Source organism: Nuphar pumila, chromosome 2 (genome assembly GCF_984573655.1).
Source record: "Nuphar pumila chromosome 2, dmNupPumi1.hap1.1, whole genome shotgun sequence".
Lineage (NCBI taxonomy): Eukaryota > Viridiplantae > Streptophyta > Magnoliopsida > Nymphaeales > Nymphaeaceae > Nuphar > Nuphar pumila.
In genome coordinates this window covers 115,546,577-115,561,417 of record NC_143250.1, presented here as the reverse complement: position 1 = coordinate 115,561,417, position 14,841 = coordinate 115,546,577, and the positions used below count along the sequence as shown (strand labels likewise).

The 14,841-nt window shown below is 36.3% G+C and overlaps 1 protein-coding gene across 1 annotated transcript in view; it reads left to right on the top strand.

Moving 5' to 3' along the window:
• Positions 1-14,531, top strand: part of LOC149846845 (uncharacterized) — a 146,536-nt gene extending 132,005 nt beyond the window's left edge. The window contains exons 8-9 of the mRNA XM_089996606.1: positions 13,560-13,598; positions 14,248-14,531. Coding sequence (XP_089852732.1) covers positions 13,560-13,598; positions 14,248-14,334 — 126 coding nt within the window. The 3' untranslated portion in view covers positions 14,335-14,531. The remainder of the gene's footprint in view (positions 1-13,559; positions 13,599-14,247) is intronic.
• Positions 14,532-14,841: the final 310 nt, after the last annotated feature.

The following is a 14,841-nucleotide window of genomic DNA, read 5'->3' as shown; positions in this document are numbered from 1 at the left end:
TGTTTCCAAAAATGTAAGTTTTTTGGAAAATGTCAGTGGTTTCGAAAATCTTGAATTTAATGACGAGAATGTAGAGTATTCCTTTCTATTTGATCTTGTAACTAAAGGAGATGATACTAGTGATGATGAGTCAAATCAGAATAACTCAAATGAAAATGAAACCAGAGAAACCAATCCTGTATCTTCTCCATTTCATCAACATATCGATGAGGAACCTCCTAGAGATCCCATCACCTATACTCATAGAGATAGAAACACCTTCAGAAGTGCTCTTGAAAGATATGATGATACTAGTAGAACCAGAGTTACCGGAAGCGCCTAGGTAAAAGGGAAAGCGCGCTTCGGAAGTGCGAAACGTCGCGCTTCCGAAGCGTGAGGGGAAGCGTCCCCCTTTTTTGGGAAGCGCGCTTTTCCCATGCTTCCCCATTTTTTCCATTTTTTCCATTTTTTTCGTTTCCCCCTCACTTCCGGTTCGCTTCCTAGGCCGCTTCCGAGACGGTTTAGAATTTTCTTCTAAGTAGTCCCACGCTTCCCTACTTAAATTTTTGAAAGTGTCTCGCTTCCTGTATCGCTTTCCGCTCCCGCTTCCTCGACTGGTAACTCTGAGTAGAACTACTCCTCAAAGTGAGGAGAACCTTCGTAGGACCGAAAGACAAAAAAACTCCTTCTAGGTTCATCTCATATGAATCTTTTTCACCTAAACATAGAGCCTGTCTAAACACCATTCATTCTTACATAGAACCTAGAAACTTCGAGGAAACACGAAAATATTCTGAATGGATAGCCACAATGGATAATTAACTCGGAGCTCTGAAAAGAGCCAAGACATGGAAAATTCAAGACCTTCCTAAAGGTAAGAAAGCAATAGGGTGTAGATGAGTATTTAAGTTTAAGACTAAGAGTGATAGGTCTCTCGAGAGATATAAGGCCCATCTGGTTACAACGGGGTATAGTCAAGAATATGAGATTGATTATGAAGAGACCTTTGCCCCGGTGGCTCGAATGATCACTGCCCAATGTCTTATAACTGTTGCCTCAATCAACAAGTGAAACATTTATCAAATGGATGTTAAAAATGCCTTCTTAAACGGAGATCTAAATGAAGAAGTATATATGGATGCTCCTCCTGGAACGGAGACTCCTAAAGGAAATGTGCTTTACCTTAAAAAAACACTTTATAGTTTGAAACAAGCCCCTAAGGCTTGGTATGATAGGTTTAATTCCGTAATGATAGAAAATGGTTTTTTATCCTATTTTACTGACACTGCTTTGTTTGTTAGAAAATCCAATGCAAGGATTGTGATCTTGCTGTTATATGTGGATGATATGCTCATCACTGGTAGTGATTCTAATAGGGTTAAGAGTATAAAATCAATTTTGAAAGATAAATTTGAAATGTCTGATTTGGGTTTTCTAACTTATTTTTTGGGTATTGAAGTAGCATACTCTCATAGAGGGTATTTCTTGTCTTAAACTAAGCTTGCTTCTGAGATCATTGACAAATCAGATATTACAGATGAAAAGGTTTGTGAAACTCCTGCTATAGTAGGGGCTAAAATGAAGATTGATGATGGTGTTCCCCTTCCGGATCCTACTCCCTACTGACAGCTTGTTGGATCATTAATGTATCTGAGTATCACCAGACCAGATATCTCTCATGCAGTCCATACTGCAAGCCAGTTTCAGCATGCACCAACTTCCGTCCACATGAGTGTCATCTTGCGAGTCGTAAGATACATAAAGGGTACTCTAAATAAATGAGTTTTTCTGTCCTCTTCTTCTGATTTAAATTTAATTGCTTATACTGAATCTGATTGGGGAGGTGACCCAAATAACCGTCACTCCACCACTGGTTTTTGTGTGTTCTTAGAAGACTCACTAATTTCGTGGAGATGTAAAAAACAACAAAAAATGTCCCTATCGTCAACTGAAGCCGAAGCATGACAACTACTACCATGAAAATTGTATGGATTCATCAACTGCTTGAAGACATGGGGATCACTATTGAAGGACCTACTAAGCTATGCTGTGATAACAAGAGTGCAATTTACATTACCAAAAATCATACTTTCCACGAGCGGACTAAGCACATTGAAATGGACTGTCACTATGATCGTGAAGCCTATTTAAAAGGAGTCATTGATCTACCTTATGTTACTTCAGAATATCACTTGGCAGATTTTTTCACCAAAGCCTTATGTGCACCACGATTCAACTTTCTCTTTGGCAAACTTTCGGTCATCATGCCCTAAGTTTGAAGGGGGGTGTTAAATTATGTATCGATATTGTAATATCATATATATATATATTCATATATATATATATATAGAGAGAGAGATACATATACATATGTATATGTATCTCTCTATATATAAATATATTTATATTTCGTTTTGTCTCATTGTTCACCCGAAAAAGGGTATTTTTGTAAATTCTTGTTTTACGCATATTCTATTTTAGAATATGCTTGTAACTTTTCCCTTTTTCTTTTTTTCTTTCATTTTTTTGTTTTTGTAATATGTGCCACATAGGGAGGCTCCTCAAAGAGTCGTTGGGGAGCCTTCAACGGTCACATATGTGACCGTTGGAGGCTCTCAACGACTCTCTTGGGAGCCCCCTATGTGGCTCCTTTGCTTGTCTATAAATAGGGGCTTCCCCTTCTTTGTATTCTCATGGCTTTGAGTCAAAGCCCATGCTCCTAATAAAGTTTGAATATTTATTTTTATGCCTTTGGTGCATTTGTGAGAAGTTTGTGATTTTGTGCATGTGTGCCATTCTTTATCAAGAATATTGACGTCTTGATCATAGTATCTCGTTGAGGATACTTTTACAGGTCGGACGCGAGGGCGGCTCGGGCTTGCTCCGGCGAATCGAGGGAGATGAGGGAGAGCGAGAGGGGAAGAGTGCAGAGAGAACGAGAGAGCAGGAGAGGGGTTTGTATTTGAAACCCCCCTGGCTCGCTGCCTTTAGAAGGCGCGAGGGAGGCGGTGGCCTCGGGTCTGGTTCAGATCAGGATCCGACCTGAATCCTTTTTTTTTGGGTTTTACAAGGACTCTATTGCTCAACTTACGGAAGCTCTCCAACAATTTATGAGAAACAACTCTTTCACACCTTATACTTTCGGTGTCGCGGTTTTATTAACTCCCGGTATGTCTTCTTGGATTCTTGATTCGGGTGCTTCTTTCCATATAACACCAAATGCATCCCTTTTATCTAAACCAAGCCTTAATTCTTTTAAATCATTTGTTTCCATGGCCGATGATACATCCTTAGATGTTAAAGGAATAGAAAACCTTAAAAAGATTTTAAGAAAAGACAAAATTTTATATTCTAAAAATTAGAATTATTCCAAAGTTCAATTTAAATCTTTTTTCGGTTTCTCAAATAATTGATCTTGGTTGTAGTGTCTCTTTTTCACCTACAAATTGCTATGTGCATGATCTCTGGTCTGTGAAGCGGATTGGGCAAGGCCATAGAAGAAGCGACCTATATTATATTGATTTTTTGTCTTTACCATTTAAATCATTTTGTAATCATGTTCAATGTAAAGATGTTATCACTTGGCACAAAAGTCTTGGTCATCCTAGTGTCTCTAAGTTGTATCTTTTTCCTTTCTTAAAATAAAATTTTAATGAAAAGAAATTTACATGCAATGATTATATTATTGAAAAAATGCATTCTCTTCATTTTCAACATAGCAACTTCATTTCTAAAAGACCTTTTGAGTTAGTGCATTCGGATGTATGGGGACCGAAACCCATCATGTCTAACAGAGAATATTCATATTATGTTGTTTTATTGATGATTTCACTAGCTATACTTGGATTTACTTTCTTAAATACAAATTAAATGTTTTTTTTTTATTTTTAAAGAATTTTAGTCTTATTCAAAATCAATTTTAAAATAATATAGCTATCTTTAGATCCGATTCTCGAGGAGAATACTTGTCAAATGAATTAAAAAATTACCTTAAACAAAGTGACATTATTCATCAAAGATTTTGTCTAAAAACTTTCCAACAAAATGCCCTTGCCGAAAAGCATAGGCATCTTATTGAAACCACAAGAACTCTTCTTATTTCTAAGAATGTTCCAAAGAATTTTCGGGTTGAAGCCGCCTTTTCCAGAATATATCTTATAAATAGGATGTCATCCACATATTTAAAAAATGTTTTTCCCTTTGAAAAATGATTCAAAATATTTTCGAATTTTAAAAAATTAAGATTTTTTTGTTGCAAATGCTTTGTTCTTTTTCAAGGACAAGTTAAACTTTCACCAAAAACTTTTGAATGTGCTTTTGTTGGCTATGGTGAAAATCAAAAGGGATATAGGTGTTATGATATTAAAAATAACAAACTTTATATTTCAAGAAATGTGACTTTTCTTGAGGACCAAAATGGATTTTAACATCAAAAACCCAAAGAAGTTGATTATTCTTTTCTATTTGACTTATTACCTAGAAATGAGTCTAAAATTTCTAATGATACTATTTGTGATAATGAAAATGTTATGATAACAATTCTCATCAAAATGATGATTCTCCTAATAAGAATCTTTACGATATCTATGTGTATACTCGGCATGAGGAAAATGAGCATCAAAATGCTTTTGACATGTATTTACAAAATCTTTCCTTAGAGGACCAAGTAGAGGAATCCCTACCTAGACAATCCTCTATGAGTAGTAGACCTCAAAAATTTGTGTCATATGATTCCTTTTCTCCAAATTATATAACTTATCTAATGATGATCCATTCATATCATGAGCGTTCCAACTTTGAAGAAACTAAGCAACATTCACATTAGATAGATGTTATGAAACTAGAATTAGAAGCACTCAACAAAGTTAACACTTGAAAATTTGTAAGTCTCCCTTTGGAAAAAAAGGCTATTGGGTATAGATGACTTTATAAAGTCAAAACTAAAAGTGATGGGTCATTAGAAAAATATAAAGCTAGGTTAGTTACTAAGGGGTATGCACAAGAATATAAAATTGATTATGAGAAACTTTTGTTCATTTTTCTAGGATAACTAGTATAAGAACTTTAATAGCTTTAACATCTATTAAACAATGACCTATCTACCAATTAGATGTCAAAAATGCTTTTTTAAATAAGAATCTTTGTGAAGAAGTCTATATGGATCCTCCGTTGGGTCTTGAAATAGAGAAATAAAAAATCCTTAAGCTTCATAAAGCTCTTTATAGTCTTAAACAAGCTCAAAAAGTTTCATATGATCTCTTTAGTAAAGTTGTTCTTGATAGTAGATTTACTTCTTGTTATAGTAATACTGCTCTTTTTGTTAAGAATGCAGGTAATCACATTACTGTTTTGTTGTTATATGTTGATGATATGATCATCACTGAGAATGACAAAAGAGGCATGGAATCTATTAAAAATGTTCTTAAAAATAATTTTGATATGTTTGACCTTGGATTTCTAAGGTATTTTTTTAGGGATTGAAGTTGCATATTCCCCTAGAGGATATGTTCTTTCTCAAATAAAGTTTGCATCAGATATTATTGTCAAGTTTGACTTAACTGACCAAAAGAAAGTGAAGACTCTAAAAGTAATCAATGCTAAGATGAGATCCGATGATGAAACTCCTTTAGAAGATCTCACTCCTTATCGTCAATTGATTGGGTCACTAACATATTTGTCTATTAGCAAACCAGATATTGTTCATGTTGTTCATGTTGTTCAGATTGCAAGTCAATTTTAAAATGCCCCTACTACTATTCACATGACTGTTATACGAATTATTATATATCTAAAGGAAACAATAACAAAAGGGTTACTCTTATCCTCTTCTTCATCTCCCAATTTAATTGCTTATACTGACTCTGATTGGGGTAGTAACCCCACATCATATTTCTACCACAGGTTATTGTGTTTTTCTTCGAGAATCATTAATTTCTTGGAGATATAAGAAACAACAAAAGGTGTCTTTGTCTTCCACAGAAACCGAGTATAGGGTGATGGTTACAACTACAACTGAATATGTATGGTTAAAAAGTTTGTTCAAAGATATGGGAGTCATCATCTCTATTCCTTCGAAGTTGTGTTGCGACAACAAGAGTGTCATCTACATTGCTAACTACACCTTCCAAGAATGAACAAAGCACATCGAGATGGACTGTCATTATGTTCAGGATTAATTTTTGCGTGTCATCATTCAACTGTTATATGTCACTTCAGAGTATCAACTTGCTGATTTTTTTATCAAAGCTTTGCTATCCTCTCGTTTCTACTTTCTCCTAACCAAACTCTTTGTGGTCTCGCCGTTTGAGGGAGTGTTAAAATATGTGGATATCATATATATATATTGTATCTTTTGTAATGCTTGCTAAGGACAATTTAGTCTTTTTGCTCATATGTAAATAGACATATCCACTAGGAACATTTTTGGGTTTCTTTATTTTTATTTCTTTTTCTTATTTGACCAAGGTCATAAGAGTCACCCCCCTTAGAGTTGTCGGGACCCTCCCCAATGGTCATAAGTATGACCGTTGGGGAGCTCCCAATGACTCTATGGGAGCTCCCCTTGGTCCCCATGAGTTGTATAAATAGGGGTCAAAACCCTCTTCATTCTTAATGCTTTTTCAAGCATTTCTCAATTCTTATATTTTTAATTCTCCTCACTTTGTGTGTGTTTGGTGATTGCCCTTTGTGGCCCATTGTATTTTGTCCATTAGTGACATCTTGCTTATGTGTTTGTGCTTGCCTTCTTTGTAGTCACTTTGTAACATTGTTCTTGGCACTTGTATTTCATTACAGCTTTTGCCCATAAGAGGCACTTGTTGGTATTGATTACATTTCAAATGTAACTTTGATGGGGAGAGGATTCTCAGTCCATCGCTTCAGAAAATGCCTGTAATGGGACAGACCAATGGATATATCTTGTGCTCTTATATTCTGCAAGGAAATGCAAAAGTTGATCAACCTACTGGGTTGTTTCTCAAATGAATCTCTTCATGAAACAACACTTTTTATCAATGGTCTTGATATTTGATGTTTTGAATAGAATCTCCTTATCAAACATTGTTAAGACGCTATTGATGGTTTTGGGTTTGGATCAGATATGGATCCAAGATCCGAAAATGCTGTGTAATTAAGTTATACTTATGAGGGCTGTTTAGTCATTGGTATTATAGCCCTAATCAATCTGTAACATAAAAAGAGCAATACATGTGAGGCACAACAGTTGCTCATCATATTTTCTGGATCTCTCTCTCGTTCCAATACAACAGCATGTCGCTGCTATACAACAACGGGTCGCTGCTGATTGACTGGGCGCACTACAGGTCTGGTAACTCTTGACATCTTTTCATGGTATCAGAGCAAGGAACGTGACTGGGTGCGATCAGATGTGTTGGATTGGGCTGTTCATCCTTCTGCAATCCGTAATGTGACTCTAACTGTTTGGGTAGTTGTTTTTGTGTCGTGAATCAGATCTTTCTCTCTTTTATATTTATTCTATGTCGTTGTCGTGAATCAGACTTTTGTGTCGTAATCAATCTCTCCGTGTCATGTATTTGATTCCCTAGTGTCGTTTGGTGCTGTGAAACCCTGTTTTATCGTGAATCGTCTGATTCCCTCGTGTTGTTTGGTGCTGTGAAACCCTGTTTTATCGTGAATCTGGCCTGGCTGGATTGAGATTATTTCATGAACAGTCCTGTGTTGTGAATCCGAATCCTCGGTATTATCTGGTATCGTAAATTTGTTTGGGGTTGGGTTTTGGCTTATCTGGACTGCAATAGAAATCCTACCGAAAAATTTTGTAAGCCCATGCTGTCCAAACTTTTTTTTTTGTGATTCGTTTTGCTATTCTTCCTCTGTCTTTCACATCTTTATATGTGTGTTATTGGTTCATATGCACTTCCCATTTGTTTCCTCCTTATCTTCTTTCTGCATATTTCTTGTAAGCCCATACTTGTCCGAACTTCTTATGGTGTGATTTTGCTTTACTTTCTCTTGGGTCGGTCTCTACTCTTGGACCATTCTTTTTACTGAATGCAGTCTTTGCTCATTATATATATATATATATATATATATATATTCATCTCTTTCTAATGGATATCAATGCTTTAGAGTCTATGGGCCTCTATTTTCTTGACCCAACTTGTTTCAAAAAAATTGAACAATAATAATTTTCTGACCTGAAAAAGACTAATTATTCCTTTTATCAGTAGCCATGATTTGTCTAGTCATCTTGATGGTTCGGTTAAAATGCCATATGAGTTTATTATGCAGGAGCAGAGAGATGACAAAAGGACAATAAATGTTGTTTACATCAAGAATCCTGAGTATCTGTCATGGGTAAAAAGGGATCAAGCAGTTGTAGCCTATCTAACGTATGCGCTCTCACATGACGTTCTCATAGGCATTTTAGATGACTGCACAACCAAAGAACTATGAGACAATTTGACCAAGACATATTCTCAAATATCAGAATCCAGAGTTATATATTTAAGGAAATAGTTTAAGAGTCTCAAGAAGGGTTCTTCAACTATTTTGGAATATTTAAACAAAGTGAAAGAGATCACTGATCAGTTAGCGTTGGCTGGAGAGACTGTTTCCGATCGTGATAAGGTCCAATACACTCTAGCTGACTTGGAGCGAGAATATCATGTTATTTCTACGATATTGCAGTGCTTTCCTATTCTTCCGTCATTCGAAAATATCAAACCTCGATTACTAAAGTAAGATAAAATCTTAAGAATACTACTGGAGACTCTGGGTTGTCACAAGATTCTCACGAGGTGTTGTTTATGGGGGCAAATAGAGAAAGAGGAAGATGAGGCTACCAAGGAGGCCGTGGCCGAGAAAGAGCAGGAAATCAGGGCGACAGAGGTATTTTGCCTTCTCCTAATGCCCCAAATTCAAATAGTGTTAATATTGGAGGCATACATGTTCCAGTTTGCTTTATATGCAGAAAGCCTGGTCATGTGAAAGCTAATTGTTATCACAAAGATGATCCAACTTATAATATTGAGGATAACTTTACTTATCATAAAGGTCCTGTAGTTGGACAAAATATGAATCAGTCACATGCTGGAGGAGAGAAAAACTTGGGTGATTTGAATGCATTAGTTGCTGCATTAAATTCATTAAATCTGAAACAGAATGATTAAGGAGTTTGGTACGTTGACTCTGGAGCAACTAGTTACATCACTGGAGATGCAGCTAAGCTTTCTAGACCAGTTACATATTCTGGGAAGGGCAATGTCATCACAGGAAACAGTGCCAAACACCCAATCACATATGTTAGAAATGTTTTTATCCATTCTCTGAGTCTAAATTTATTAAACTTCTTGATGTTCTTTGTGCACCCAACATAAAAACAATCTTGTTTCTGTTTGTAAACTTGTTGATGATACTAATTTCTGCGTTGTTTTCACTTCTTCTGTGTATGTGAAGGATCTTCGCATGAAGATAACGTACGCTAAAGGGAAACAACATGGGAACATGTACGTCTTCAAAAAAAAATCCATTGCAGAAGTGTTCCTCTTTTTCTTCAACGTCTGTTTCAGAGAAGTCTTTTGCTTATGCAGTCAGTATTGCCAATAATGCCAATCTTTGGCACAGTAGATTGGGTCATTGTAATCTCAAATTTATTAAACATCTTGTTTCTAGCAAATTGATTTCAGAAACAAGTTTGAGTGATGATTTAAATAAGACATTGTGTTCCAGTTGCTAGGTTTGCAATAGTCATGTAATTTCTTTCAATTCTATGAATAAAAGCGTTTCGAAACCTTTTGAAATTGTGCATTCTGATGTTTGGGGCCCTGCTCCAGAAAATTCATTTTCTAGAAGTAGATATTATGTTATATTTGTCGATGATTACTCTCGTTATTCGTGGATATTTTTCATGAAACAAAAGTCTAAAGTTTTTGACATCTTTCGCAAATTTCATGCATATGTCAAAAATCAGTTTTACTTGACTATTCTTAATTTTCAAAGTGATGGGGGTGAGGAGTACGTTTCTAATGATTTTGTTGAATTTCTGCAACTAAATGAAATTATTCGAAGGATGGCCTGTCCTCGCACTCAACAAAATGGTCTTGTAAAGCGAAAACATTACCATGTTATACAAAGTGCCCTCACTATGATACATGCCAGTGGAGTACCAATGAGACTATAGACAAAGGCCTTTCATTCTGCGGTTTATGTAATAAATCGTCTTCCCATGGAAGTATTGGACAAAAAATCTCCCTATTTCATGCTTTATGGCAAACATCCTGATTATACACATTTGAAGTCTTTTGGTTGCATTTGTTATGTTTATATTGATAAGACCCAAAGAAATAAATTTGGGAATAAAGTCAATATTTGCAGATTTGTTGGGTATGCAGATGGTTATAAAGGGTATCGATGTTATGAGATTGCCACTAGAACTATTCATATCTCACAAAATGTTGTATTTGACGAGAATTGTTTTTAGCATGATGATAATACAAATATACTTCAAGACAGGCAATCAAAGATTGAATACTATCATCCTTGGCTTAGTGCAGACTTATTTCCACATGCAGAAAGGGAGGATACAGTTTCTTTTAAACTAGATGAGACTGGAACTGATGACAGAGACAAGACAGAGGAGCAAACCCACAACAAATTCAAAGAGGGACAGGTTTATACCAGAGGTACGAGATCCTATTTTATGCCCAAAATGTCAGGACATGAAAGGCCCATAGGCACATATGAGAATTCCGTGACTCTGAGGAGGTCGGCATGAATATGTCATCCCGTAGAGAAGTGTGTTAGTTATGAAAACTTTAGTGCGGATCATCAAGTATTTCTTACAACCATAGAGTCTCAAGAAGAGCCCAAGCATTTCTATCAGGCGTATCAACATAAAAGATAGGTTGATGCTATGAATGAAGAAATAGAAGCTTTGCACAAATGTCAGACATGAGAAATAGTTAAAAGACCTTTGAATAAGAATGTGGTTGGGTCCAAGTGGGTTTATAAAATAAAATATAGACCTGACGGTAGTGTGGAGAGATACAAAGCACGATTTGTGACAAAAGGATTCACTTAAGAACATAGATTGGATTATGATGAAACATTCAGTCAAATGATAAAGATGAGTACCATTCGAATCATTATGTCTCTAGCTATTGATTATAGTTGGACACTCAATCTGATGGATGTTAAAAATGTCTTTCTCTATGGTAGTCTAAAGGAAGAAGTGCATATAGAACAACCAGAAGGTTACGCTCAAGATGACCCGAATGCTTATGTGTGTAGATTACAAAAGTCCATTTATTGAAGCAGGCATCACGTTCATGGTTTGAAAGTTTTTCTCAAGAAATTCAGAGGCATGGATTTGTTCGTTCATATCTTGATTATTCTTTGTTTATCTATAAAAGAGAAGGTTGCATAATACTTCTTCTTATATATGTAGATGACATGATAATTAAAGAAAATTTAGAGCATATTCAAAGGATCAAAGGACTACTTAGCAGCAGATTTCAAATGAAAGATCTTGGAAAGTTAAAACATTTCTTTGGAATTGAAGTTGATAGGAAAAATGAGGTGTTAACTATGACTTAACATAAGTATACCATGGATTTACTTACTAAGAGTGGAATGAGGGACTGCAAACCAGTGGCCACGCCATCTCCTATTCATCAAAAGTTAAGCAATGGAGATGGAGATATATTTGAGGATGCAACAAACTATCGTAGTATAGTTGGCATGCTTCATTATCTGACCTTTACCAAGCCGGATATAGTTTATGCTGTAAATCAAGTGTCACAATTCATGTATGAACCAAGGACTGTACATATGGAGGCGGTCAAGAGGATCTTGCGGTATTTGAAGGGCACAATATGAGATTGTTTGGTGTATGAGAAAATAAGACAAAATCAGGACATGCTGATGTTGATGGCATACTCAGATGCAGATTGGGCTGGAAAAGAAGATTAGTGACCGGCTATTGTGTGTTTCTTGGGAGAAACTTAGTCTCATGGACTAGCAAAAAGCAAAGGGCTATTGCAAGGTCAAGCACAAAAGTACAATATCGTGCAATGGCTTTCGTCACATCCGAATTGATGTGGATTAGACATCTTTTAGTTGAGTTGGAAATTTTTTTACCAAAATCAATCTTATTATGTGACAATCAAAGTGCGATAAAGATCTCAGTGAATCCTATACATCATAGAAGAACGAAACATATTGAAATAGATCAGCTCTTCATCAGGCAAAAGATTGAAGATCAAGAACTAGAAGCGAGGTATATTGGAACAGAAAATCAGATTGCAGATTTGCTCACCAAAGGGCTGACGGTAAGAAGATTCTGGTTCCTTAAAGGCAAGATGAACATGATTCAAAATGCATGCTCATCTTGAGGGAAGTTGTTAAGACGTTATTTGATGGTTTCGGGTTTGGATCGGATATGGATCCAAGATCCGAAAACGCTGTGTAATTAAGTTATACTTATGAGGGCTGTTTTGTCATTGGTATTATAGCCCTAATCAATCTGTAACAAAAAAGGGGGCAATACACGTGAGGCACAGCTGCTGCTCATCATGTTTTCTGGATCTCTCTCTCGTTCCTATACAACAGCGGGTCGCTGCTATACAACAACGGGTCACTGCTGATTGACTGGGCGCACTACAGGTCTGGTAACTCTTGACATCCTTTCAAACATTAGTTGGCTAGGCTTTAGATTGCTGTTACTATAAGGAGCTTTGGATATTTTATTTACAATGATTATGTCTAGTGAATATATGATGCCAAAGCTGAAGTTATTTTGTTGGTTCAAAGAGGATAATGAGGTATATAAGTATATGATCATCCTTGGACTAGTTGACACATTAATGATGTTTAACATTACGTGGTGAGTTTTTTTTTTCCATAAGGAATGGAGAAACCACCCCTGGAGTAAGAGGCCTGGCCATTCTGTACTATGCCTGCCAAACCTATGGTAGCTTCTCTGATGGCATAAAACTGTAGTGCAACCCTCGCCCTCAAGGAGCTGCCTTGCATCGGCTTAATGTGCAAGGGGCTGACGCCCACAGGATTTGAACCTAGACCACCTATCTAGTGGCCTAGAACCCATCCCACTATGCCAAACCCCAGTTGAATGCTGGATTTTCTGTTGCAGATTGGTCATAAAATCTCCTGTTCTTAGTTGATCCTTATGACAGGAACTTGATTTTTGAAGTAGTAAATGTGTTTAACTGATCATCTCTCTATGTGGTGAAAACCCTTGGGAAAATCATGAAACGTTTACCTACTAGTTTCTTGATGTTAGAAAATGTTATGACTTGCCTGTCTTATATTGCTATTTCTATTTGGAATCCCTTTCTTCCTTGTTAAACTATTTAGTAGATTGCATCTTGAAACTTAGTTCTGCAAAGTAGTCGTAGCTTAGACTTATATGTTGATAATTTGTTCCATAAAATTCTCTCATTTTGTTGATGGTGACTCTCCTGTCTGATCTTTTTTTTCCCATAAGAGGGATGACCTAGCTGACTGGTCTATCTGGGCCATGATGCGTGTCTAGTTAGTCCAAAACTGTGTCATTGAAAGTTTGTGTTATTTTGTTTCAGGTTTCTAGCTGGAGAGATTTCATGAAGACTGGAAAGAAGGTAAATCTAATTTGACACATCTTATTAACCTTGGCATTTCTATCTGCAAATTGGTGAACCTTTACATTATTCAAATAGCCTAATCTGAAAGATGAAAACCTGTCCGGCTTCTCATTCAAGTGAGTTTCTGGTAACCCAGGAGTAGAACTAACTTGGGTGGCTTGTTCTAACATGGTATCAAATCTTATGTTGACTCGGTGTCCCTAATCCTCAAGTTTTGCTTAAGGTCTACTCTGTCCCAAGTTGCCAAAGAGGAATTGAAAGAGCGCCTTTTTTCAAGATTCATGTGAAAGTGGAAAATGAAAATTGACTAGAAAATGTTTAAGACATGCATTAGTTTATGATGTGTACAAGGTATAAGAACAAAACTGTGTGAACATCTTAAATTCAGACAATTGCCACTCACGTATGTCATAAAACGAAAAAGGATAGCAAATCATACACTTTTAATGATCTGTGTTTAAAAATCTCATGTACTAGGAGGTTTTCCTCCCATAAAGCAGGAAATGAGCTTTAGAAGAGCCTAGTTTCAAGCTTTCTTATTAACTATTGATTAGATGAGTTTTCAAGAATGTGTTAAAGTTTCCAGTAACCATGGTTTTGCTTAGGAAGGTCTGATAGTATGTTTTCTTTTTCTTTTTTTCGACAGGGCAAGAAAGGTGAGATAAGACCTCCAAAACTCAAAACGGAAGACCCCAACAAATCCTATGTCCAGAGGCCAGTTAAGAGAGGGTGAGGCTATTATCAAGCTTTTCTGTGTTGTAGCGCAGGATGCACGCATTGTTGAACATTGCATGCTACCATGTGCCCATGTATAAATTCTTATAGCTAAAGTTTCACTATTTATCTTGATCTTATGTAGCTACTTCTAAGGATGATACTAAACGTGTTTTATCCATTTTAGTTTGAATGGATACAAAGTTGATTTATCACTATCACTAGATTCCTTGGACAATTCCAGTAGAGGATCCTTTGAATCAAGCTAACTTGACTGACCTGGTGCTTTGCAAACTGTCACACCTATGTGGGTCTCTCTTTTTCCACTCCCTTTTCCCACTATCAATAGACACGATCTCCTTTGAAGTTCATAGCATACACAATGGATTTGCCTCTCTCTCTCTCTCGTTTAGCTTCAGTAACACACATAATGCCCTCCATGTTGATCTCTGTTTTTTTTTAAAGAAAAATATATCAAATTATTGATTGGAAGAATTGGCTTCTACATAAATGAGTGATGAGGAAT